Source organism: Macaca thibetana, chromosome 10 (genome assembly GCF_024542745.1).
Source record: "Macaca thibetana thibetana isolate TM-01 chromosome 10, ASM2454274v1, whole genome shotgun sequence".
In the NCBI taxonomy this organism is placed as follows: Eukaryota; Metazoa; Chordata; class Mammalia; order Primates; family Cercopithecidae; genus Macaca; species Macaca thibetana.
The window spans coordinates 77,420,764-77,448,579 of record NC_065587.1 but is presented as its reverse complement, the minus strand read 5'-3'; the positions used below and the strand labels follow the sequence as shown (position 1 = coordinate 77,448,579).

Here is a 27,816-nt window from a genome sequence, read left to right as displayed (position 1 = left end):
GGCTTCCTTTTGGTTGAGGGCAATTTTGCAGAGAAGGACAAGTTATGAGCTGTTAGCAGCCAACTCTCACCACCAGCCAGGAGACGGGTGCACCAGCTGTACAAGGAATCTGGGCAGGGCACCAACAGCATTGCTAGAAGGATTATAATACTTCTATAACTTTACAGGGTTGTTAAGATGATGAAATAAAAGAACTCACAGAAAGTATTTAACCCAGTTTCTGGCACTGTACTTGTGGAGGCTTAGAAAATAACTGTGCAGGTTCTACAGCACCATTTCTAAAGGTACCATTTATAGTATAAACATCATAAGTTTGTACATTTATCATAAAAGCATATAGCAGTAAAGTGTCTGAGGGAAGATCTCTTATAATTTGCACAAAGTCACCAGAGGCTTACTAGCGGGCCACATTACTATATTATTTTTATTATTATTTTCTTTTTTGAGACAGTCTTGCTCTGCTGCGCAGGCTGGAGTGCAATGGCACGATCTCAGCTCACTGCAACCTTCACCTCCTGGGTTCAAGTGATTCTCATGTCTCAGCCTCCCAGGTAACTGGGATTACAAGCATGCACCAACACGCCCGGCTAATTAGTTTCTATTTTTTGTAGAGATGGGGTTTTGCCATGTTGGCCAGCCTGGTCTCAAACTCCCAGCCTCAAGTGATCCGCCCTCCTTGGCTTCCCAAAGTGCTGGGATTTCCAGGCATGAGTCATCATGCCTGGCTGCTTTTTTTATCCCATGCTGAGAAAACTTTTAAAGTGATAGGGCCTGACCTTAAAACATTCTGGGCCGGGCACAGTGACTCATACCTGTACTCCCAGCACTTTGGGAGGCCCAGGCAGGTGGATCACCTGAGGTCAGGAATTCGAGACTAGCCTGGCCAACATGGTGAAACCCTGTCTCTACTAAAAATACAAAAATTAGGCCAGGTGCGGTGGCTCACGCCTGTAATCCCAACAATTTGGGACGCCAAGGTGGGTGAATCATCTGAGGTCAGGAGTTCGAGACCAGCCTGACCAACATGGCAAAACTCCCATCTCTACCAAAAACACAAAAATTAGCTGGGCATGGGGGCACATGCCGATAATCCCAGCTACTCCGAAAGGCTGAGGCAGGAGAATCGCTTGAACCTGGGAAGCAGAGGTTGCAGTGAGCCAAGATTGCGCCACTGCACTCCAGCCTGGGCGGCAGAGTGAGACTCTGTCTCTAAATAAATAAATAAATACATGAAAAAATAAAAATGCACAAATTAGCCGGGCGTGGTGGCAGGCGCCTGTAATCCCAGCTACTTGGGACGATCACTTGAACCCAGGAGACGGAGGTTGCAATGAGCTGAGATCACACAGTTGCACTCCAGCCTGGGTGACAGAGTGAGACTCTGTCTCAAAACAAAACAAAACAAATGTGTATTTTACTGATATATTCAATCAATTCTAGAATGTGCATTTAAAAAATATGGTAACATTTCTGAAATCAAGATGCATCTTATGGTTGGTGGGGTATTACGGTGGGTCAGTGCTTTTCTTTTTTTAGCAACACATGAGCATAGAATGCTTTACAACTGATGGTATCTTAACTTCGGTGAATTGTCATTTATATGGACCTAGATCAAGTCATAGTTCACGTTTCCATGCTTTGAATTGAATGTCCTGCTTCTGGGAACAAAAAATGTCACCATAAATATTTAAAACTATCAATTGATTCAGAAATAATATATGCTGTGAGTAACAAGAGACCTGAATAGAAAATTAGATGTCTAGTGAATAAACGTTGGAACTAGAATAATAATTGATGCTATTAAATGTTAAGGTCTTTAAGCAATAGAAATATGTTTCCTTTTCTTATACTGTGTCTATTCTCCTGACATTCAATTTCTTTTGAGAATGAGGCCATGGAGAAAACCAGGTACATTTATTTAATGGTTTCCCTCAGGCCCAAATTGACTCATTACGGTTGCATAATAAGTTATTACATTAAGAATTTATAATCCCAAGGAATTGCTGCATTCTTGGTGGCAGATGCAATTCTATTTCTTTAAAAGTGGTTTACAGCATATCAGCTATAGGCAGTTTGGAAATAAGGCTCTAGATGTTCTTACCTATGATTAGAAATAAAGCCACATAAACTATTATTTTTAAAAAGTCTGTAGACGAGAGGCTGTTCCTTAGAATATGCTCTTAAGTATAAAGGTAATGCCCACTTATATAAAGACACAAATATCATTTATAAAGAAGCCACCAAGATATAATCACAGCTAATGTATTGGTACAGACCATTGTCTTTTGTCCATTCATTTACATTCTTTTAAATAACATTAAAATCATGTTCTAGGAACATTTCTGTCTCTTGTTGTATGCATTAATATGGTATTGTTTCCCATGAAACTAAATCTTTTTTTTTTTTTTTTGAGACAGAATTTCATGCTTGTTGCCTAGGCTAGAGTGCAATGGCGCGATCTTGGCTCACCGCAACCTCCGCCTCCTGGGTTCAAGTGAATTTCCTGCCTCAGTCTCCTGAGTAGCTGGGATTATAGGTGCACACCACCACAGCAGCTAATTTTGTATTTTTTAGTAGAGATAGGGTTTCTCCATGTTGGTCAGGCTGGTCTTGAACTCCTGACCTCAGGTGATCCACCCCCTTGGCCTCCGCAAGTACTGGAATTACAGGCATGAGCCACCATGCCCAGCCTAGAACTAAATCTTTTAAAAACATATTTTGTTGGGAGGGGTGTGGTGGCTCACGCCTGTAATCCCAAAACTTTGGGAGGCTGAGGCGGGTGGATCACCTGAGGTCAGGAGTTCGAGACCAGCCTGGCCAACATGGCAAATCACCATCTCTACTAAAAATACAAAATTCGCCAGGCGTGGTGGCGCACGCTTGTAATCCCAGCTATTTGGGAGGCTGAGGCAGGAGAATCGCTTGACCCCGAGAGGTGGAGGTTGCCGTTAGCCTAGATTGTGCCACTGCACTCCAGCCTGGGTGACTTCGTCTCAAAAACCAAACCAAACTATATTTTCTTTTAATACTTTCCTCAAGTAATTTTTCTATGCACATTTTATGCATTTCTTGATGAAATACAAATACATACATCAAAGTGCATAAATCATAAATGTATAGCCTTGTAAATTTTTCCACAGTCAATGTGCTTCAATATCCATCACTCAGGTCAAAATCAGAAGTTTGCCAGCATCCCAAAAGTCTTCCTTTTTGGTTCCTGTCTCCCACCAAGTATAATCCAAATCCAGGTTTCTATAGCATGAATTAGTTTTGTCCTTGAAGTTAGTGTATATGGAATCCTACAGAACATGCTCTTTTGTGTCTGGCTTTTCTCCTCAACATTATGCTTAAGTTTTATCCAGGTTGTGTGTGACTTGAGTTTATTTATTCCTGCAGCTGCCTCCTGTTCTATGCTAGGAATTTATTACAATTTATTTACCTACCTTACTGCTGATGGACATTGGGTCATTTCTAGATTTGGCCCTTACCAGTGGTGCTGCTTTTGATGAACATGTGTGTACATTTCTGTTGTATATTGAGCTGAGTATTATAAACATTTTTAACATTCCACTACCTACTGCTAATTGTCCTGCACAAAGCTTATACCAATTTTAGTTCCACTAGTTTATGTGAGTAACCAAATATAAAATAATTCCAAACTGTATCACAGTTCTGAAAGACTGTGCATTTTATGCTCACAAATGGATATTCTTCATATCTAAAATATAATTTATTGTTGGCAATTTGGGAAGACAGGCATTCTTGCTCACTGGGTTACATTTCCAGCATGAAACTATTCTTTGATGCTGAAATAGCTATCTTGTGAAACTACATTATTTTTATGCCAGTAGGGTTCTAGCTACAAAGTATGGTTACTTCTCTGTGATGATATCATATCACGTAGACTAAACTAAAAGTGTATGTCTGTAGATGTTTTAGAAGAAGAAATATTAATGACGTTATTTTTCAGATACGAATGGAAATTTCCTCTCCTCTAAATACTTCCACTGTGTAATACTCAGCTGCTGAATTTCATGGGGGGAAAGGGTGGCATTTACCTGTTAAGACACTCTGAATAAGATCTTCTGTTTTGGCAGGTGCCTTTACAGAACCTGTAATATAAAAGATAAAATAAATAGCCTCTTCAGCTTTTTAAATTGTATTCTTCCTATAAACAAACAAGCAAACAAACATATTCGGGCCTTGAATCTAAATCTCTTTTCAGAGAAATGACAAATTGTGTGAGAAAATTCTTTATAAAAATTATGCTTAAAAAGTCTTTATTTGCAGTTTTGAGACAAACCTAATTAAATGTAACATTAGGCCAGGTGCAGTGGCTCATTCCTGTAATCCCGGCACTTTTGGAGGCTGAGGCAGGTGGATCACTTGAAGTCAGGAGTTCAAGACCAGCCTGGACAATATGGTAAAACCCTGTCTCTACTAAATATACAAAAATCAGCAGAGCATGGTGGCAGGTAGTTGTAATCCCAGCGAGTTGGTTGGTTGAAGCAGGAGAATCACTTGAAGCCAGGAGGTGGAGGTTGCAGTGGACTGAGATCATGCCACTGCACTCCAGCCTATGTGACAGAGTGAGTGAAAGTCTGTCTCAAAAAAAAAAAAAAAAAAAAAAAAAAAAAAGTGGTGATATTATGTGTCCCATTTATAAGGAGAGAAAAGAGAAAAGACATCCACCTGGAAGCAAAACAAATTCAGTTTAGGCAATGCTATTGCCACCTTCTGGCAAAATCAGGAAAGACAAGTGGCCTTTTAAAAGTCAAATGTTGGGAGGCCAAGGCCGGTGGATCACCCGAGGTCAGGAGTTCGAGACCAGCCTGACCAACGTGGTGAAATCCCATCTCTACTAAAAATACAAAATTAACCGGGTGTGGTGGTGCATGCATGTAATCCCAGCTACTCGGGAGACTGAGGCAGGAGAATCGCTTGAACCCAGGAGGCAGAGGTTGCAGTGAGCCAAGATCACACCACTGCACTCCAGCCTGGGCAACAAGAGCCGAACTCCCAAAATAAAATAAAGTAAAATATAAAAGTCAAATATTGACCACTAGGCAGTAATAACTGTTACAGGAAAGATTCATTGGTGAATGTTAAAATCAGTAAGTAAAAGTTTAAGGAAGAACAGGATATTTGCATAGTCTCAAAGTAGCTCTCCCAATATATCTAACAGGGGAAAATAAATAACTTTCAGTGGAGAAACCACCTTAACCAAGTGATCCCACATCATCAGTGATGAGACCCAGCAACAACGTATATCCGTGATGTGATGCACTGAGAAGGACGAGTATCACTTGCGTGGTGCTCTTGTCAAAATGCATGCCCTCAACCTAATCATGGCAAAACATCGGACCAACCCAGACTGAGGGACGTTCTACAAAATAACTGACTAGAGTTCTTCCAAAGTACCAACGTTATGAAAGACAGGAAAGACTGCGGGACTGCCAGAGATGAAAGGAGACGAAAGAACCATGACAATAACATACAATGTGGGATCCTGCGTTGGAATCTCGAACAGTAAAAGGACATTAGCGGAAAGCAAGTTAGTCCAAATAAAGTGTGCGGTTCAGGTCAGAGTATCGTGCCAATGTTAGTTTCCTGGTTTTGATGATTGCCCCATGATCCCGTGAGATGTTAACGTTAGGGGAAGAGGAGGCTATTTTTGAATGTATTCTGTGCCATTTAAAAAATGTTTTCTGTAAGTTAAATTATTCCAAAATATCAAGTTAAAAAAGTTAAATGTGAAAATGCTAAATTCTCTTTTACTTTCAGGAACACATGACTATTTACTCACACATTTAAATGATGGATTGATATTTCAGAAGCACTCAAGATGTTTGTATTTGGTATATAAAACTCTTTATTTGAAAATTTACTTCTTGTTCATAATTAAGTCATCTTCTCACTATTATTGACTTTGGCAACTTTTTTTTTTTTTTTGAGATGGAGCCTCGTTCTGTCACTCAGGCTAGAGTGCAGTGGTGCAATCTCAGCTTACTGCAACCTCCACCTCCTAGGTTCAAGCGATTCTCCTGCTTCAGCCTCCTGAGTTGCTGGAACTACAGGCATGCACCACCATGCCAGGCTAACTTATGTATTTTTAGTAGAGATGGGGGTTTCACCATGTTGGCCAGGTTGGTCTTGAACTGCTGACCTCAAGTGATCGGCCTGTCTCAACCTTCCAAAGTACTGGAATTACAGGCATGAGCCACCATGCCGGGCCAGCAACCTTTTAAAAAGCAGTTCAAGCATGTCTGATACAAATTAAATATAATTCCTTTTTTTTTTTTTAATTTCTCATTCTCCCCAATGAGAAATACCCTTCCACCCTAAATAAAAGATCTGGATCTATTGGCGCTCTGACCTAGTATGACAAAGAAAGGAGCTCCTTTCCACACCTTCATAGAAGGAAATTCTGTTCCCTTTTGTTTACTTTATTAAACCAATTCAACAAGAAATTATCAGGTACATGCTATTCTCCAGCACTGTGTGATGTACAGAGGAGGCACCAAACTGAAGTCTACCTAGGAGGCCTCCCATTTACTGGAGTAAACAGGACATACACACAAGGAATAGTTACAGAAAGCTGCATAAGATTAAATGTCAAAGTTAGCTGCATAGAAATCAAAGGATTTTTTTTTTTTTTTTTTTGAGAAATGAGACATGAGTGCGGCTTTGGTTGGAATATAGGAGCTAAAAGCAAGAATGTTAGTATCATTGGGAACTGTGTCAGGCCTAAGTTCACTCTTCCCTGGCTCTGTGGCCTTCAATAAGTACTTTATCACTTGAAAATGTCAGCTTATTCATCTGCGCAATGGGGACAATAGTAGAATCTACTCTCTGGGCCTGGTATGGCGGGGGGCGGGAGTGGGAATTGAAATGATCCCTATGAAAGGCTTTAGCAATGCGTCCAGCACATAGCAGACACTCAAGGATGTTGAAAAGAAAGTTGGAGAAAGAGGGAAAGGAGCCCTTGGCACAGAATTAATGAAGCAGGCCTAAGAATGCACTTCTAAGGCATGGTTGTTTATAAGCTGCTTGGAGAACTCTTCTCAAACCGTGCCAGCAGATGGGTTATAATTCATCACTAAAAAAGGACACAGGAAATCTGGGTGATTTTTTTGTTGTGGTTTAATAAGTTATCTGTAGAGCCAGATGAGCACATATGAATCTCTTCTGGCTTTCATTCATCAATTGCACATTGTCGGAGCACCTCCTAAGTCCACACATCTTTCCCCACTTAATGCTTTAGCTACCCACATCACAGCGCCTCCTTCAGTCGCACTAATGAACTGAAGGATCTTGCTCACGTTGTCCAGCTCTTTCCAGATGGCTTACCTGGAGCTGGCTGGCTGTGGAGAGCCTGGGAGGGTGGCTTGGGTGTCAGGGATGTAGTGTGATTCACCCCGTTTTCTGCTGGAGTTGTTCTCACTTCACTTGGAGTCTCTGATGGTGTTTCTCCAGGATCAGCCTAAAATTATAAATATCCTTTCATTTTCCACATTTCTTTTTACTCTTTTCTTGCCTTCCTAAACCGACAAGGCTACATTTTGCAGCATCTTCACAATTCTTTTGGAGTTGGAAATACCAAATTTGATACTGCCTGGAAAGCAGGGTTTAAACAGCATAGTGTTGAGCCATGACTATGGGAGGTTAATTGTATTAAAGTCTCCAAGTTTTACACCAACCTATGTCTATGCCTGTTGGTGGGGCCCTTCCACACTGACTCTGTACTAGACTATGTGATAGGCTTTGGTCCATCACAGAGTAGCAAACTTGATACAAAAGGCCCTCGCAAATTTTTCCACTATTTCTCAGGGCCCTATTATAGCAATGGAGGATGAGAGGTCTGAGTCATCCTGGTCTCTCATCCAGCTCTTCTGGAGGAGAGCTGAGTCATCTTGGTCAAGGATGTCCTGGACCAGCCAGTCCCCAGCTGAGCACACACACTTGAGTGAGCCCGGCTGAGATGAGCTGAGTCTATGAGTCTGGTCTGGATCTGCAGACCTGCCCAGCTGACCAGATAATGCATGAAAAATAATAACCAGTTGATGTTATAAGCCGCCAAGTTTGGGGTTGTTTTATAGAATGAGCTAATTGATGTGATGGATAAGAACACACATTTTGGAGCACAGCTTGCTTGGGTTCAGATTCCGGCCCTGCAATTTACCAACAGTGGGATTTTGGATGGTTCACTTAACTCTCTGTGCTTCAATTTCTTTATCCTTATAGATGAAGACATGTGTGTACTGGGAATCATAATATTATCTTGTTAGATTGTTTAGATGATTAAATAAGTTAATACTTATAAAGTGCTTGGAATTGTTTCTGGCATAGAGTAAATATGTGGATGTTAAATAATGTGAAAGTTGTCAGAATCCAAATGGAGTCCCTTATATTAAAACAACAACAACAACCCAAAAAACCCTGACAAAAAGAGCCAGGGAATGTCATAAAGAGAAGGTTCTCACTCATAAATGCCTGATAAGAAAAACTCTCACAAAAGACTCTGCAAAAACCATCACCTTGTACAAAGGCCATAACAACTTTACACAAAAAATACTTCTGTGAGGACACCTGCCCAGCAACTCCCTGTCCAGCCTCGGACTGATGTCACTCTTGTTATTGATCCTATCATCTCAAAACAATTATGTAATCCTCCTCATTTATCCTTTAAAAACCTTTGTCTTCCTTCCCTCCCTGACTACGCACATAATTTAGTACGTCCTATTCTTAAATAATATCATTTTCTTTTAGAAGGCATCTCTGTTTGTTATTTATGTTGACATAAAACAAATAAAATATTTAAGCTTGTGGAATACTACCAATGAATAATAATAATAAATGCATTGAAACATTTCCCTCCAGCAGCTAATTCAACATACCTTATACAGAGTAAACAGTTTAAAAATGTTTGTTGAATAAATGCTGATCCTTATAAAATAACTGCCTACATATACTCTTTTAATGTTGCTTTTCAATGTGCCAAATTCTCTGTAACTCTTTATCAGAATTGCCTTCCAAGTCCCTGGCAGGTTTTACTGACAATGAGGCTATCCCAATGTTCTACTTTGTAGCACATTTTAAAAATACATTAGGAAATACATTTTTCCAGAAGCCGTTTGGAGCCCAAGATTGCAACATTTTGGCATGTCATTAGAGATGAAAAATTGTCCTATAATAACATTTTTATAAAAAGTAAGATAAGAGTGAAAATAGTGACACTGATTGTTACCAGTGGCTTTTAATCTGTTCCCCAAATCATCTTTAAAGCATCTTCCAAAACTGCATTAAGTGATGGCAGAACTTATTTTAATTCAACAGATCATCCCTGCTTGTTTACTACAGCCTGCTGAGTGCTGGAAGAGCCCTTAGTAGCAGTGGCTGGACATCAATTAGGGCAGACAGGAGCCTAAACAAGTAACCGGGGCAGCCTGTATAGGTCACTATGGCAGAATCTTTCTTTTGAAAAATGACTGCTTCTGACTATTTAGTTACATCCATCAGAAAAATTCTCCCTAGAATTATATGCAAAGGGAAAGGATTGTGTGTTTTGTTCAGCAAGGCATCGCAAACTGGAAACTCATGGTCCCAATGGGATACATGGATGCATTTTCTTTGGCTCATCCAATGTTGTCAAATCTTTTAATTAAGGTGATTTTATACTGAAACAATGGATTTCTTGCTTCCCTTGAAAAACGAGATTTGACTACCTGGGGCCTATACACCCACAGTGGGTGGTTCTTTGTCTTAAACATAGCAGCGGTAACGCTTTCCTGGCCTCCCAGCTGAAGAGGGTGCCCTTGGTTACCAAACTCAGCTGCTTTAGAAAGCAGATAGGAAGATGTCCTTGTTTCGTGGGGATCTGACCTTCCCCGTTATATCCAAGTCGGTTTCTAAAACCATGTGGCGAATGAACCAGATTCTTTCCAATGTGACAGTTCACTAAAATTAGCCCTCTGAAAAAGGATAGAAAAAAAGAAAATTTTGATGGAGGAAAGAATGGAAGTTAGGGAAAACCAGCTTCTGTGAAAGTAATAATGGTGGCTTTTTTTTTTTTTTTTTGGCAACTAAAATTAGTGTCTTGAGGTGTTAGGCTGGAGGTGCATTCAAACTGGATCCAACAAGTTTATTTTTAGCTTTGTATTGAGTTTTCAGATACTCCATGTAGCTGTACGCCCTTGGGAAACCAAGTTCAATTGTCAATTTGAGTCAAATAAAGGAAAAAATACATCTCTGCTTATCAAGGGCATGTGAGACAAAGCCTCCACCTTCCAAAAATGGACGTAAAATATAAAGTCAAAGATATTTTTAAAAGCAGATAAATGTTAAGTAAACATTCAGGCCAATACTTTCTGGTTGCAGTTGGGGATGAAGGGGTCACCAAGGGTTGGTGCTGGACTTTGAAGTAGGCGTTGGAGAAATACTTAGTCCAGGTGTCACACCTGGAGATGTCTCTATGTAGAGTAGACTGTGTCACTCTAGGGACACAATCCCTAAGGATACTATTCACACTGCAGAGTAATAGGCAGTTAATGGAAGTGATAGAAACCAGTGAAGTGGACTGGATTTGACGCAATAGGGCAAAGTGAGGTCATGTCCAGAGCAGGAGAGAGACAGCCTGTAAATGGGGCAGTTGCTGCTGTTCATTTTTAGCCTATTGCTGCCCAGGTTTTGAGAAAAATGGAAAAACTAAATTTTTAAGTGAACTCCCCCAGTTTCCAGTCACTGAGAGGCCAAACAGAGAACATCTTCAGACTGCATCTGGCCCAGAAGCTGCCAATCTGTACCCTCTGCCAGGAGGAGCAGAGTTTGCCTGGGATTCTGAGACGGTGCAAGAGTGAGCCATGCATCCTTAGCAATGCTGAAGGGACAGGGCTGTGCTGGGAACTCAGTGGGCCAGGAGCCAACTAGTCTGCAGCCCACAACTCCTTACCTTCTCACCCCAGTGCCCAAGCAAAGGCATAGAGAAGAGGGTCAGTAATGAGGACATTAAACACTGGGCTAAGGAATTTGGAGATCCCTGCATAGACTGACTCTTGCCAGGGACCTCGTATGATTTTCTAGAGACAAATGTTATATACAAGTTAAGTCAGTGGTCCCCAGCCTTTCTGGCACCAAGGACCAGTTTCATGGAAGATAATTTTTTCATGGACCAGGGGGAGAGGAGGTTACTGGGGGGATGGTTTCAGTATGATTCAAGTGCGTTGTATTTATTGTGTACTTTATTTCTATTATTATTGTTACATTGTAATATGTAATGAAATAATTATACAACTCACCATAATGTAGAATCAGTGGGAGCCCTGAACTTGTTTTCTTGCAACTAGATGGTCCCATTTGGGGGTGATGGGAAACAGTAACAGATCATCATGCATTAGATTTTCATAAGGAGTCTGCAACCTAGATCCCTCGCATGTGCAGTTCACAATGCGGTTTACAGTCCTATGAGAATCGAATGCCGCTACTGATCTGACAGGAGGCGGAGCTCAGGGGGTAATTTGAGCGATGGGGAGCAGCTACAAGTACAGATGAAGCTTTGCTTGCTTGCCCACCTGCCACTTCCTGCTGTGCAGCCCAGTTCCTAACAGGCTATGGACCAGTGCTGGTTGGGGACGCCTGAGTTAAGTAAGATTCTTTAATAACAAATGTATGTGACTGATGTTTAAACTTTTTTGCTAATGGCTGTAGATAAACTTTTTTTTTTTTTTGAGATGGAATCTCACTCTGTCACCCAGACTGGAGTGCAGTAGTGCAATCTTGGTTCACTACAACCTCCACCTCCCGGGTTCAAGTGATTCTCCTGCCTCAGCCTCCTGGGTAGCTGGGATTACAGGCATGCACCACCATGCCCAGCTAATTTTTGTATTTTTAGTAGAGATGGGGTTTCACCATGTTGGCCAGGCTGGTCTTGAACTCTGGACCTCAAGGGATCCGCCTGCCTCGGCCTCCCAAAGTGCTGGATTACAGATGTGAGCCACCTCGCCTGGCCCATAGATACAAATTTTAATTGACTACATTTACCGAATGGACACTGCGATTAGAAGTGGCTGTAGGTCATCCTGGGTTAGACACTGTTATATACAATAGCTCTTTCACAGCCAATCAGTGTAGGCAACACTCACAGCACCATAACATAGCAAAAAAATCAGAAGTGTTATTAGAAGTCTTTACTAAAAACTTCATTAAAAGTCATGTAACTTGCCAGACGTCACACAGGAAACTGTGAGCAAGTATTTGAATAGGTACTACATGGTAAAGATTAAATTTCTCTACTGCATCAGTCCACTCTATGATAACAGCAGCTTAAGGAACTGTAATAATAACTTGCTGCTGAGCTAGAGATGTATACATGTAAACACAATTCTCAAAGAACTACCCTGTTGCACTAAAAAGGCATCCGTATGTACAAAGTTAAATAAGTTAAGCAAAACAATGGCTGAAAAATGAAAAAAAGCACCTGTAGGAGTACCATACTAAAATTGAACTTTCTGATACTATGATTGAAAGATCGAATAATTCCCACTATACGAATCTGTAAGCCAGAGTGCAAAAACCAAATTCCTTATCCCACTCAAGAGAATCAGCAGAAGGCAATACTTTATTTCTCCCCCATTATTTGTTTTCATGAGTGAATAAAAATCTGGTACTGGAAATTGTGATAGAAACAGAACCTAGGAATGTCAGTTTTCTTAATTTGACTCAAAGACTTAAATTCCAATTAAGCAAATATCAAGGAAAGAAGGTTCAGAAGGTAGTAGTACTTTAGTTGCATTAGCTAGATTTTGCTCAGGTGGGTAGCAAAAAAAAAAAAAAAAAAAAGTGCAGAATGAACCACAGAAGTAAGTTCCTGCCCTCTAGTGGTTAAATGAAATCATTGCAATATCTTTTTCTTCAAAATATGCCTAACTTGAATGTTAAAATTAAATATAAAAAGAATTTATAGGCTTCCTAATTCCAAAATGAACAGAAGTGCATTGAAAATAGAATACAGATGGAGCAGTAAAAGGGTAACTGAAAAGATCATCTTTATAAGTTTTATAGAAGGAGGAAAAGCTATTTGATGTACTGGTTGAAAAGATTTCCATCCTGGGCATTGAAAGTTTGGATCTGAGCCGGGCGCGGTGGCTCACGCCTGTAATCCTAGCACTTTGGGAGGCCGAGGCGGGCGGATCACAAGGTCAGGAGATCGAGACCACGGTGAAACCCCGTCTCTACTAAAAATACAAAAAATTAGCCGGGAGCGGTTGTGGGCGCCTGTTGTCCCAGCTACTCGGGAGGCTGAGCCAGGAGAATGGCGGGAACCCGGGAGGCGGAGCTTGCAGTGAGCCGAGATCGCGCCACTGCACTCCAGCCTGGGCGACAGAGCGAGACTCCGTCTCAAAAAAAAAAAAAAAAAAAAAAAAAAAAAAAAAAAAAAAGAAAGTTTGGATCTGATGGCTAAGCAGCAGAGAATTAGGATTTGGAGGATTTAACTGAATGGTTAACATGGTAAGTGAAGGGTCTTTCAAATATCATATGTGTTACTGGGCTATCAGAGGTGTTGGATCTTGCTTTCCTCGTCTGAGTCATCTAAAGAGTGCAGTTCCTTCTGTGTAGCTGATTAGGATGACAGCATCTTCCTTTGGATGGGCACCACATGGGTAAGAGGCAAGGCCATCAATTTTTCCAGCATATTATGGGTGAGTCTCATAATTTCATCATGCAGGAATCCACTCCACTGAGGACAAATATTGTCATAAAGTAGCTTTGTTAGAGCCAGCCTTTCCCTTAAGCAGGAGCTTCTTCAAACATGAGTACAAATTGTATCTTAAATTTCTATTACTTGAATGAAATTAGATAATGTATCTGCCTCCTATTTCTAAGAAATTCAGAATCATTCTTACAAACTTCATCCTGCTGTATGCACTCCCAAATATTTAGGAGTGAAGTATACTGATGTTTGCAACCTACTTTAAAATGCATCATATTGAACTAAGATGGATTGATAAATGGATAGAGGGATTTATATGTGATCAAGTGAAAGCATCAAAATTTTAATTATGGAATCCAAGTGGCTGATATATAGGTGTTCCTTATACAGTTCTTTCAATGTTAGCTTAGAATTTTTCATAATGAAGTATGCCAAAACTCCTAATTTTGAAGAGTCTACCAGTGTGAGTTAGAAGCAAGAGACAGCTTTAACGAGCTGGATAAATTCATCTGTTGACTTCTTCATTGACACCAAGTAAAGCCCTTTTGGTGTTTTGCACAGTTAATGTCCAGCAAGTTCTTCCAGCGGTAACTGGAGCATGGATTCAAGTGAATCTTGACACAGCATGGCTGTGTCATCATATAAGCACTCGCATGAGTCATCAGCACTCATATGGTATCATTTTGTTGAACATTAGTAACAGCTGCAATTTTACATGTAGATGTATAAATTTTATAATGTCACTCTCTTCCTCCAAGTTGTAAGGACTATGAGAGCATCTGATTTTCCTCAGCATTACACATATAAGGGCCATGAGAGTGACTGACACATAGTTGTGTGGTTTTTTTTTTAATTGAATGAATGAATGAATGAATTCACATTTATTTTCCTGCTAGTATACAATAAATAGCTATACTATTAGTGGCTAAGTCCTGAAAGTAAAGAACCACCTAAATGTTAGGCTAAAATAAAAAAAAAATTTGAATGAATGAATAAATCAATGAATGAAAAGAGTGAAGATGCTGCTTTCTGCTGTCTGTCAAAAGTTTGTATTTAATGCATAATAGCAGCAGGTTATTCAGAAGTCTATAAAAGGGTAAAGGAACATAGCTCTGCTGACTCATTTATATGTGTTATATATATAAACTTTAATATATATGTATATAAAAAAGTTCCTACCAACTTTAATTTATTAGAAGTGTTTTGATACAGTTTCCAAAGAAATCAGAAGGATTAAACCCTTGGCTGTTAGGTAGAAATCATGGATTTCTCTTTTTAAAAGAAAGTAGACCAACAACTCTTTACATTAATTTTGTGGAAATATATCTTTGAAATTAATTAAGTCAAATCATTTGGTAAGGACTACGGTCAATCGCTCACAGGACAAATTCTGGATAATTCCCAGAAAAAGTGTCTCCTGGAGCCCTTCCCAGGTTTCTGTGATTAAGCCGACATTTTAGAGTGGATGGAATTAATGGGTTTCATCTGGGGAGAGCCACGCTCTTGCAAAAGAAAGATGCAGGACTTCAAAGCAGCAGTTCTTAATGTGTGGTCCCTAGACCAGCATCAGCTTCACCGCAAATTGTTAGAGATGCAAATTCTTGGGTCCACCCCAGACCTACTGAATCAGAAACTTTGACTATGACGCCCATCAATCTGTGTTTTAGAAAGCCATCTGGGTGAGTCTGGTACATGCTAAAGTTTGAGAGCCCTGCTACTCCAAATATGGTCCATGGGCCATAAGCATCACCTAGAAGCTTGTTAAATATGCAGTGTTTTGTGATCCATTATGACAGAGCCACTGAATCTGAATCTGCATTGTAACAAGATTCTCAAGTGATCTGTATGCATCTTTAAAAAAATAAATTTTATTGTGTATATTCAAGACTTACAACATGTTATAAGATACCTACATAGAGTAAAATGGTTACTATAAGGGAACAAAAGACATATCCATCATCTCACACAGTTACCCATTTTGTCCCCCTGTGGCAGGAACAGCTATAATCTACTCATTTAGAAAAAATTCTGACTACGATACACGATTATTAATTATAGTCCTCATGCTGTACATTAGATTTTTTTACTTGTTCATCCTACATATTTCCTGCTTTGTATCCTTTGACCTACATGCCCCCCATTTCCTACACCTGTATGCAAATTAAGATTTGAGAAGCCCCGCTCTGAAGCCGAGTGAAAAACTTCATCATTAATTGAGAGCCATGATTTTATAATCGGACATGACATGGATATTTAAGTTACTGTACTCATACCTATTTTAGGCAGATGAATCCAAAGTCCCTCATTAGAATCCACTGAAATTTTAGAAATTTTTATGGAAGATATTTGCAAAAGCAGTTGAATTGAACCAATCATTGACCAGTTTCAAGTCACGTGAATGAATGGTCTTTTCTTGATACTTATTTAAAAAGACCCTAGTTCTTCAACTTACTGGCCATTGATATTAGGCACCAAATCACTCTACCATAATGAGCAATTGTTTCCTTCTCTAAAAATGGAGATTACTACGGTTTTCCTAGTTAAGACCCAGTTTTATCCCAGGCATCCAATGGAAGTGCATTGCCAAATCTGTACAGTATAGAAATGAAAGAGATGGTGTCATTATTTAAAGGAAAGCCTTTTCTTTTTACTGTATTGGATGCTTCAAAGTTCAGGGATTTTGATAAACTATTGTTTCTATAAATTAATATCTTGCAAATTTATTATTTGAGGAGGAAGATTTGAAGGAGGAAGAAGTTTATTTAAAGAGAATCCAAAATGAGCTGTAAACCTCATCTTTGATTTAATGTGAAGTTCTTAATTGTGAATGAAATATCAAACTTCTGTTTTGAATAATTAAATGGTATCCAAGGCCTTGGGCAAAACATTGTAACCTTATGAAAGCACTACCTTGGATTCTATTGATGTCACATTATTTTATTGGCGAAATTCATATCATTATTCAAATAATCAAATTGGGGCCATACACTGAATTAGGAAATATTTACCAATTATTTTATTTTATTTATTTATTTATTTATTTATTTATTTATTTATTTATTTATTTATTTTTGAGACAGAGTCTTGCTCTGTCGCCCAGGCTGGGGTGCAGTGGCCGGATCTCAGCTCACTGCAAGCTCCGCCTCCCGGGTTTAGACCATTCTCCTGCCTCAGCCTCCCGAGTAGCTGGGACTACAGGCGCCCGCCACCTCGCCCGGCTAGTTTTTTGTATTTTTTAGTAGAGACGGGGTTTCACCGTGTTAGCCAGGATGGTCTCGATCTCCTGACCTCGTGATCCGCCGGTCTCGGCCTCCCAAAGTGCTGGGATTACAGGCTTGAGCCACCGCGCCCGGCCTATTTTATTTATTTTTAAGAGACATGATCTCTGTCACCCAGGCTAGGGTACAGTAGTGCATTTACAGCCCATTGCAGCCTCTGCCTTCTAGACTCAAGCGATTCTCCTGCCTCAGGCTCCCGAGAGCTGGGACTACAGGCAGGTGTTAGAACACTCAGCTAATATTTGCAAACAATTTTAGATGAATTTCAGCTCACTCACAAGAACATGTGAGTCAGACAATATAAAAAGTAGGCCCTTTGGAATAAATAAACTTTTAGTATTACCAAACAACCTTTCCTTTTCAACATCAATATTACACAAAGACCACTCACACACTTTTACTTGCAGGATGCAAACACAGACGATGTTGGGAATTCTTGTGAACATTTTTGGCCTTGAGGGCTGGGTAAGATTTGTAGTGTCAGGGACTCTGTGTTAGAGGACAATTTTCCCAAGTATGGAAATGAATGCTTGGCAGATGAATACAGCTTTTGTAACTTCCAAGTTGAGGGATATGTATTTTGGACAGCCAATGCACAAACCAATCAAATAGAACCCACAAAGATAAACCTAACTTTCTGAAGAATAAGTTCTGACAACATCCAGTGATTAAAGGGGGAAAATTCTTGATATTCAACTAAAAATTCAATCAAAAGATGTTACTATTTAAGGTAAAGGTCTTATACCCTGTGCTCACTCATTCAGGTAACCTGCTACAGAGGACAGAAAGATGAACGAAGGGCCCATCCTTGCTAAAGGTTACCAGAACATTACAACTTTGTTACAGAGGTGATGCATGTGTGGTGAAGATGCTTGTTAAACTGTGCTCCAAGGACCAGCAGTACCCCATCACTCGGGGGCTTATTAGAGATGCTGAGTCCCAGGCCCTACCCCAGACCCAGTGAATCAGGATCAGCATTTTATCACGATGCCCTGGTCTTCACACTTAACGTGGAGAAGTGCTGATGTGGAACATGAGTTGTAGAACCCAATCCTTGTAGTTAGGATTTCAATCCTAACTCTTTTCTTTACTAATAGCGTGGCACAGGCAAGCAATTTAACTCCTCAATGCCTTAGTTTCTTCATTTGTTAAATGGAAATAATGGTAATTAGGACATCCAGAGGTTTTAAGACTTAAGTGAGTGAATACAGTAAAAGCTTCATGGCCAGGCATGGTGAATCACCCCTGTAATCTCAGTGCTTTGGGAGGCGGAAGTGGGAGGATTGCTTGAGCTGGGAGTTGAAGACCAGCTTGGGCAACATATTGAGACCCTGTCTTGATCAAAGAAAAATAAAATAAAGAGCTCAATATAGTGTCAGATATACAGTAAGCACTCAGTAACCGCTCATTATATTTATTTTTTCTTTACTTCTCTAACATTAAAAAAATCACTTTCAAATATTGCATTTATGAGATTATTATCACAAAATATTTCCTAATAAATGTATGAGATATTTACTTTTTCCTTTTATAGGTATTTTAAAGATAGAAAAGAAAAAATGTGTTATGATATTTCACTATGCATCTCTGCAATTACATTATTCGGTCTGTAAAACATTTAAAAATTATTTTAAAAAATGTGCATAGAGGTCAGCCACGGGGGCTCACACCTGTAATCCCAGCACTTTGGGAGGCCGAGGCAGGTGGATTACCTGAGGTCAGGTGTTCAAGAAGAGCCTAGCCTGTCTCTACTAAAAAGATAAAAATTAGCCAGGTGTGGTGGTGAGTGCCTGCACTCCTGGCTACTCAGGAGGCTGAGGCAGGAGAATCGCTTGAACCCGGGAGGCAGAGGTTGCAGTGAGCTGAGATCTCGCCACTGCACTCCAGCCTGGGCGACAGAGCAAGACTTCGTCTCAAAAAATAAACAAACGAAAATTTACATAGGAAACGTGCTAGAAGGATATACATTAAAAATGTTAACAGTATTTGCAGAATTAGAGGGTTTTAAATTTTTATTTCTTTAGTTTACTATGTTTTAAAATTTTTCTACATGACTTTTTATTTAGAGGAATTAACTATGAATGTTATACCTCGTTAGGATTCAGTAAAACACTTATTCTACAACTTGACTAATCTACCACTCTGAATTTACAAAGACAAAATAAATCCAATAACAAATCTTTATTATTCCTTCACTTCCAACCATTATTCAGATAATATGTAACCTAATATATATTATACACATAACATATGTATAATATAATCTGAATAATATATTTTTGCCTTATCTGAAATGAATATGTATTGTTCAAATCATGGGGGAAAATTCCACTTTCTTCTCTATTTGGTTTATAAATTACTCTAGGAAGATAATTTATAAGACTATTAAAAACCTGGTAATATTTTGCAGTCCAATGAAGTTTTTAATGTTCAAACAGAAATGACCTTTAGAAGCATCACATTAAAATGATGATACTAAAAAAGTCTTTGATGCTAAAATAGTGTCTCCAGTGCCTGCCATGTCCTAGATAGAATTTTCTTCAGAGAAAACCACAGTTACTTATTTTCAATGGCATCATTCAAACAAACTTACATTATTCCAAGACAAGAAAAAAGACACACTGGTGCTCAAAGTGTGAAATGACTTTTCTTTCCTAGCATTACATGTTAAGGGCAAATGATTTTTTTTTTCTTGAGTTGTAAAAATGAGGCCAGTTAAGAGTTTAAACATGTCAAAGGAAAAAAAATCGTATTTTCTCTGTTAGACCAATACAGAGTCTATGTGATTCAATGCCTCTAAAATTATTTCTAAAACTGAAAAATGTCCAAATACTGTCCAAGTTTAAACAATATTATACATTTCTAAAAATGCTTTCTGCTCACCTTTAAGAAAAGAACAAAAATAAGAGTGACCTGAAACTACTTCCGTAGTTTTGTACATTTTATTCTCCTGAAATACCTTTTTGATGGTGCAAAGATAAGGTTTTCAAAGGACATCAATTTGTAAAAAGAATCCTACAATCTCAAAGGCCTTATGTCTCCCATTCTTTAGGGTGACATTTTCCCCTAGTCATTACAGAAATTGTCTCTCTGAAGCACCATTAGGAAAATGTTCCATTATGAGACCTTTAGCTCAATTACTATATCTAATCGGAGCCATACACTGAATTAGGAAATATTTACAAACAATTTTATCTCATTTTATTTTATTTTATTTTATTTTTAAGAGACATGGTGTCTGTCGCCCAGGCTAGGGTATAGCAGTGCATTCATAGTTCATTGCAGCCTCAGTCTCCTGGACTCAAGCAATTCCCCTGCCTCAGGCTCCTGAGTAGCTGGGATTACAGGCATGGGTCAGCACAGCCAGCTAATATTTGCAAACAATTTTAGATAAATTTCAGCTCACTCACAAGAACATGTATGTCAGACAACATAAAAAGTAGGCTGAAATATGGTAGTGTTGAAATGTTCTCTTGAAGCAAGTGCTTATTCCTTAGATACAATGGCTAACTAATAGGTTAAAGTTGATAATCTAAAAAGTATTTCCTCTAAATACCGAAAATACATGTAATTTCACTTGAAAATGCTTTCATTTAACCTCTATTTCTTACAGAATAAAATACATCCAGTTGAAAAAAGACATTACTGTTTTTTTGGTTTTTTTTTTAACTTTTATTTTAGGTTCGGGGTACACACGAGGGTTTGTTATATAGGTGTGTCATAAGGGTTTGGTATTCATATAACTTTGCCACTCAGGTAATATGCATTGTACCTAATAGGTCCTGTTTTCTATTTAGAGAAGAATGCTATTAATGGTGATTTATTTATACCTATGTAAATTATCCTTACCTTTAATTATACTTTATTAAATATGCTATTAAGTAAAGCAGAAAAAGAGAAAAGAATTTGAGAACCTTTGGTGGATTTCCAAAGAGAGAAATTAATTTCATACTGATGTCCATATGAGTAAACTGAGAGACTCATAGAATAGCCTTAATCTTTTAAAGGTCATGGAAAAGAGAAAAAGCACTATTATCGTTGAAGAAATATCAGAATGAAAGATGTAAGTATTGCCAAGTATTTAAATTCTTAATTAACTAATTAAGAATTAATTCAGAAAGGGAACTCATTCTTGTATTTATTTATAAAACAGCAAGCTACTTAGCATTGCTGGTTTCCCTAAAAGCAGAAGTGGACATGAGGATTCTTGAGCACATGAGTTACTGAGAGAATGGTCTCAGGAAAAAACTGCAGGGAGGTGAGGCAAACAGGTTAAGACAGGAAAGAAGATAAGTCGAAATGTGGCCTCAGGCAAACTCCAGTCTCAGGCTGATCCCACAGGGCGCTCGGGAGCATGAACTGCAACACAGAAGTTGCCCACCACAAGCAAGGGGCTGAGCTATTATTCTCCCAAGTGGGATTTATCCCAGAGATGCAAGGATGGTTCAACATATGCAAATCAATCAATGTGATACATCATATCAGCAGAATGAAGGGAAAAAACCCATATGATCATTTCAATTGATGTTGAAAAAGCATTTGATAAAATTCAACATCCCTTCCAGTAAAACTGCTCAAAAAAACCCTACCTGGGTATAGAAGGAACATATATCAACACAATGAAAGCCATATATAACAATTCAATGGCTAGTATCAAACTGAATGAAGAAAAACTGAAAGCCTTTCCTCTGAGATCTGGAATAAGACAAGGATGCTCACTTTCACCACTGTTATTCAACATAGTACTGGAAATCCAAGCTAGAGCAATTAGACAAGAAAATGAAAAAAGGGCATCCAAATTGGAAAAAGTCAAGTTATTCCTGTTTGCAGATGATATGATCTTATATTTGGAAAAACCAAATGACTCCACCAACAAGCTATTAGAACTGATGAACATTCAGTGAAGTTGTAGAATTAAAAATCAGTGTACAAAAATCAGTATGCCTATATCAGAATATCAAATGCACCCCATAACATATATGCCAACTATGTACCCATAAATAAAATAAAATAAAATAAAATAAAATAGTGCAGCATTGCAAATATCCAATAATTGGGGGCTTAGTAATTAAATTATGGTGGAGCTATATGATAGAAGGCTATGAGTTATTAAAAGTCATGTCATAGAAGAATATTTAATGACATGGACAATGAGATACTTAATACTTTTATTTTCACTTACAACACAAACTGTGAATATTATCCCATTTTATGAAAGAGTAACAGTTGTGCATAAAAAGGCTAGATATGTATACACCCCACATTCACTGTGGCTATCTCTGAGTGGATGGGATATTTGAATTACAGTTGATTTCTTTGTTGTTTTCTTTTGTCATTTTTATGTTTTAAATTTTCTATGATAAATCTAGAATGCTTTTGAAATAAGAAAAGCATTACTTAATGAACAATATCAACTTTAATAGACTATTTAAATGAACTATTTAATGGATAACTATTATAGTTATTAAAACAATTTTCAAGGTTTTTTCCCCCAATACTGACAGTTCTCCATTTTCTTTTTTCTCGAGTTTTTCCTCTGAATAAAATATGAAAATAGCAAAATTTTATCACTTTTTAATATTAGTGTCACCTTTAATAATCAAGTTATAATTCACTTTTTTAAAAGCAAAAAGACTGCCAGTCTACATAGAAGCTTTATATTTTTAAACTTCATTTCTACTATTTTTAGATCCTTCCTTAATTATGCTTTGCATTGTGACATCTAATTTGGAATAATATATCAACTATTTGGAGGACATACATTATAATATGTAAATAAACCATCTAATAATGATAGTAGACTCTTCATGGCTCATACTATTTTCCAGGTATTGTGTTAAATGTTTTACGTATTATAAAAAATCAGAAAAGCACTTTGAAAATCCTGCGTACTACATTAAAGACAAAGGGAAACCCTAAATGATTTGATGATTATCTTCTTTTTTAAGTGCCTTTATCACCTTTAATTGGCATGAAATCATGTAGAATGTTTCAATGGAAATAGCAAGATGTGTACAGTTTAATTTTATCACAAGATAAGATGCTCATGGTATCCACAGAACACCAAAAGAAAATGAAATATGAAAAATCTAAGTCAATCATCTAGATGTTCTGTGACATGATGCTGAACTCCATGAAAGTGTTCCAATGTTCTATTTCTTCTCCTGAGGTATGTGATATTACCTAGACAAAGCCAACAAGTAGGTGTGGAAATCATGCTTAATGCTGTATGTGAGATTAAAACACCCTCTCACCTCTTTCTTTACTTCTTCTTCATCTTCCAGTGTCAAAGCAGCCAATTGCTTAGCTCTCTGCTCCATCAGGTTCACATACCGGATTGGGTTTGATAAAGCTTCAATGACATCTAAATAGGGAAGAGACATTTTAGATCAAAGGTCCTGGAGGTATTGATTATCCATCATTCATCTACTTACTCATCTGTCTGACCATCAGTCCATGCATTCATTCATCACCCATCTACCCACCCATCCATCCATCCATCCACCCAGTCATTATCCATCTTCCATTCTTCCATCTACCCATACAACTATCTACTCCTCTAACCAACACTTTGAACATGGACAAGGGTTAGGACTCTGTTGAAACTTCAGGAAGAGACAAATTAGAGTTTAGTTCTGAGAGTCAAACTGGACAGGCTTCAACTCAGGATCCTTCAATACTCTTGATTCTTTAGTTTCTTTTTGAGGGGCCTATCCATTCCAGCAATGGCCCACACAATTGTCCTATTTGGCTCAAATGATGTTTCATAAATGGAGACATTTCACATAAAAAGCCTGCTTTCCGGACTGTTGAGATAACCCAATGATTTGGCAATATAGTTATCATTTGAATGGCAGTGCCTAGCTGGAATGAGTTATGGCTGCCAGCTTTGGATGGACCATGTGCCACAAGCTTACCATGGTCTCCAGTACTCCCCAGTGTCTTACACCCAAGCTGCTTGGCACTATAAGCATTTATGTTTATGATTCTTGGTTAATTCCTTAAATTTAGGATATCACCCATGAAAAGAATCAGCATTCTAAAATTGGTGGAAGACAAATTCAGTGTACAGACCTAGACATCTGTTGTAATGGATAACATCAGTTGGTAAGTGCTGGGCCCATGAGAATAAGACTACCAGGGAATAAATATTCAAAAAACTGAGGTGTTGTGATTTTAATTAAAATACATTAAATTAAAATGTATTCACAATGGCTCAAGCAATTTACCTCTAAACACACATACAAAAGTAGGGGTGATTCTGAAGCCAGAATCTCCTGTTTTGTTTGGTTCAGTTTTCCTTCCACTAACCCAAAAATATATGGTGACCTAGACAGAAATGCCCCTTTGAGTAAAGGGGTATTTGAGTTAAGTTGTTTACCTGCATATGTGTCTGGCACATAGTCTTTCACTTCTATGTAGACAAAGACAGCAGGCAGCATCAGAGGCTGGTTCCTTTCATTCCTTAGACATATATAGTGATAGCCTGGAAGGTGAGAATAATGCTGTGTAGCACTTATTTCCTTCCCAATGTTAGTTATAAGTATGCACATCTATGTGACGAAAGCATGTATTTCAGGTTACTTTAGATGAAAAACAGGTCACTTTTTTCATTTTAATAACAGTTATGAATGATAAGGTATTATTTTTCTCATCAGAAAAGAAAACATTCATTGTGATTTTTTCCTTTCCAACCATATGTTTTTTTTCCCTACAAAAGAGAATTCAAAATCATATGTCATAGACTGAATTATTGATCCAAACTTGTCCCAATAATAGAATTATACTTGACATCACTTCTTTTTTTTTTTTTAATTGTTATTACTATTTTTTGTAGAGACAGGGTCTCACTCTGTTGCCCAGGCTGGTTTCAAACTTCTGGCTTCAAGAGATCCTCCTGCCTCAGCCTCCCAAAGTGCTGAGACTATGGGGGTGAGCCGCCATGCTCAGCTTTGACGTGATTTCTTGACTTGTGCTTAAGCTCTGCTTTGGTCAACAGTATATTAGTATTTTGGTGTAAGCACAGGCTTAAAATGCTCATGCAGAATTAGACTGGCCCTCTGTATTCCAATGGTCTGCCAAGAGAAGTCCATATTGTGGAAGGAACTGCCACTTCAGCCTGGGCCCCAGAGTGAGCACGTGTGGGACAGACATAGACCCAACCCAGAACCTGAAGCACAGCTATGCTGCTGAGCCCAGGCTAGATCAGCCAAACCTGGCCAACCCACAGACCTATGAGCATGAAGATAAATACTTGCATATAAGTTTTCAGATTGTTTGTTACACATAATTATTGTTGAAAGAGTTGACTAATATGTTAATACTACAACATGCCACAAAAACATGTAACTAAATCTCATAGCTCTTGTTACGTAACAAAATTACAAAGCAGAAAATAGTTTCCTAAATCATTTTCTAGTAATATTTTAAGCAGTGATGATTTTCTTTGCAACTTTGATTAAAAGTTTCTCAGCACACTATCCATACCTGGCCGAATGGCTTGCACTGGCAAGATACGGTGGCCAATGAATTTACCTCCTTCTTCATAAACTGCTATTCTCAAACAGGCCAGAGTAGGAAGAACCACCTACAAAGGACATTAAGGACACATCTGGTTATACGAATGAACAATTCCAAGAAATAATTAGAAAGGTATTATTCAATCAGGACCAGCTTTTCTTTTCTTTTTTCTGTCTTTCTTTTTTTTTTGAGACAGAGTCTTGCTCTGTCACCCAGGCTGAAGTGCAGTGGCATGATCTTGGCTCACTGCAACCTCCGCCTCCCAGGTTCAAGCAATTCTCCTGTCTCAGCCTTCTGAATAGCTGGTACTATACAGGTGCACGCCTCCACGCCTGGCTAATTTTTGTATTTTTTTTTAGTAGAGACAGCATTTCACCACATTGATCAGGCTGGTCTCGAACTCCTGACCTCAGGTGATCCACCGCCTTGGCCTCCCAAAGTGCTGGGATTACAGGCGTGAGCCACTGCGCCTAGCCAGAACCACCTTTTCAGATCCAAGTAGAAGTTTCTACTTAGCTACTTTAGACAAAAAGTTGAGATGTTGCCTTATAAATTTCATTGTCAGAGGAGAAGACATGGGTTGTCAGAGATAGGGCTTCATCTGTGTTTTATCACCTTGCCTAAATGAGGCATTTGTTAAAAAAAAATAGGCTGTTTTATTTTTACATGAACATTCTCAATGTGGAAATGACAAAAGTTCTATCTTTAAACAAAAAGAGTTCAGTGGTCTTATCACCATGTGAATATTTCATTTATGTTTTCAAAGCAAATTACTTTTGCATCTTCAAAGTGACAGCAGAAAAAAGTGAAAACAACCACCACCGAAAAACAAGAATAACTTTCAGGATAACTTTCAAAGTACAATTGCTTTATAAATTTGTAAATTCCCATAGTAAGCAACGAGCAACTACTCACTTCTTTCCTCAGTGTGAAACATCTAAAATATGCAGTTATATCTCATGTCAAGAACATGAAGTCAACTATCTCTTTAAAAATGTATTGTTTACAAAACCAGGAAACTCACATTTATTGAATATTTTCATTGTGCTAGATATTTCTTAAGCGTGGTTAGTGTATTTACTTATGGAATATTCATAATAACCCTAAGAAGTAAACATTAGAGTAAACATTATTATTAAACTCAGTTAACATATGGAAAAATCTCAGAGCACAGAGAGTTTCCATATAGCTATTCTCCTTGCAGAAGACTGGCTTTGTAGGTATTTTGGCCAGAAAAAAAGCAAAGAGTAGGGTAAAAATTCTGCTTCCCACTGAACTTACTTTCTTCCTTTACATGATAAGCATGTGTGAAGAAGATTTGCTTTTTGGTGAAGAAAGAGAAGGGCCCAGTTGAGTGTGAAAGGTTTCAATTTTATTAGATGGAACCCAGACAAGATTGAATGACCAGCTCTCAGAGGCTAGAGATTTTGGGGAATTTAAATAATATTCCTTTTAAAGGAAGTATGAATTTTCTTTCTCTCAGCCACTATATTATTCCCTACTTCCACTCTACTTCATTTGAGTTATAATTAAAAAGTGTCATTTATCACTTGTACTATCAGATGATAGGAGTTAAATGTATATGTTTTTATGGCTGTCCATTTGAGGCATACTAGAATGAATTGATTTACAATACAATTCTGAAAATCCAAACAAGTGATTAACAGAATTCTTGAAGAGTTTTCAGAATGGCTTTCAAAGGGTAATTGCTTTATAAATGTGTAAATTTCCAAATTAAACAATAAGTAATTCACCATTTCATTATTTTCTCAGTGTAAAACACCTGAAAATGCAGTTATAACTCATATCAAGAACTAGTGACCAACCTTTTTGAACACAATAGGTTCTTCTTCCCAGACAGGATTCACAGCATTTCCTTGGGATGTCTTGGTCTTAAATGCCTTCCTCCTTGTATCCACAGGCAAACCAAACATATCCACTTCCACGTAAGTCCCGACTTTCTTATCAGAAAGAAACTGACCTGATATAATCTAGAAAATAAATCAATCAATCCATAAGGAGTTTTGATACGTAAATAACACAGACATAAGAGAATACTTTAAAGAGCCACAAATGCTGCTGGCGAATGTTGACTTATAAGCAAAATGGAATAGAAGCAAAAGTAGAAATATGATTTCCCTTTCACTTAACGGGCTGTGATATGGTTTGGTTCTGTGTCCTCACCCAAATCTCATGTTAAATTGTAATCCCCACACGTTTAGGGAGGGAACTGGTGTGAGGTGATTGGATTATGGGAGTGGTTTCTCTCACGCTGTTCTCATGATAGTGAGTTCTCACAAGATCTGATGGTTT

General features: G+C 38.3%; 1 protein-coding gene across 2 annotated transcripts in view; it reads right to left on the bottom strand.

Moving 5' to 3' along the window:
- The window catches only part of PLCB1 (phospholipase C beta 1), a 741,541-nt gene that overhangs the window by 121,417 nt on the left and 592,308 nt on the right, over positions 1–27,816 (bottom strand). For both annotated transcript variants that reach the window (XM_050807500.1, XM_050807501.1), the window contains exons 20-25: positions 27,330–27,494; positions 25,471–25,570; positions 24,365–24,469; positions 23,238–23,347; positions 7,351–7,483; positions 4,059–4,112 (exon numbers count right to left, since the gene is read on the bottom strand). In XM_050807500.1, coding sequence (XP_050663457.1) covers positions 4,059–4,112; positions 7,351–7,483; positions 23,238–23,347; positions 24,365–24,469; positions 25,471–25,570; positions 27,330–27,494 — 667 coding nt within the window. The remainder of the gene's footprint in view (positions 1–4,058; positions 4,113–7,350; positions 7,484–23,237; positions 23,348–24,364; positions 24,470–25,470; positions 25,571–27,329; positions 27,495–27,816) is intronic.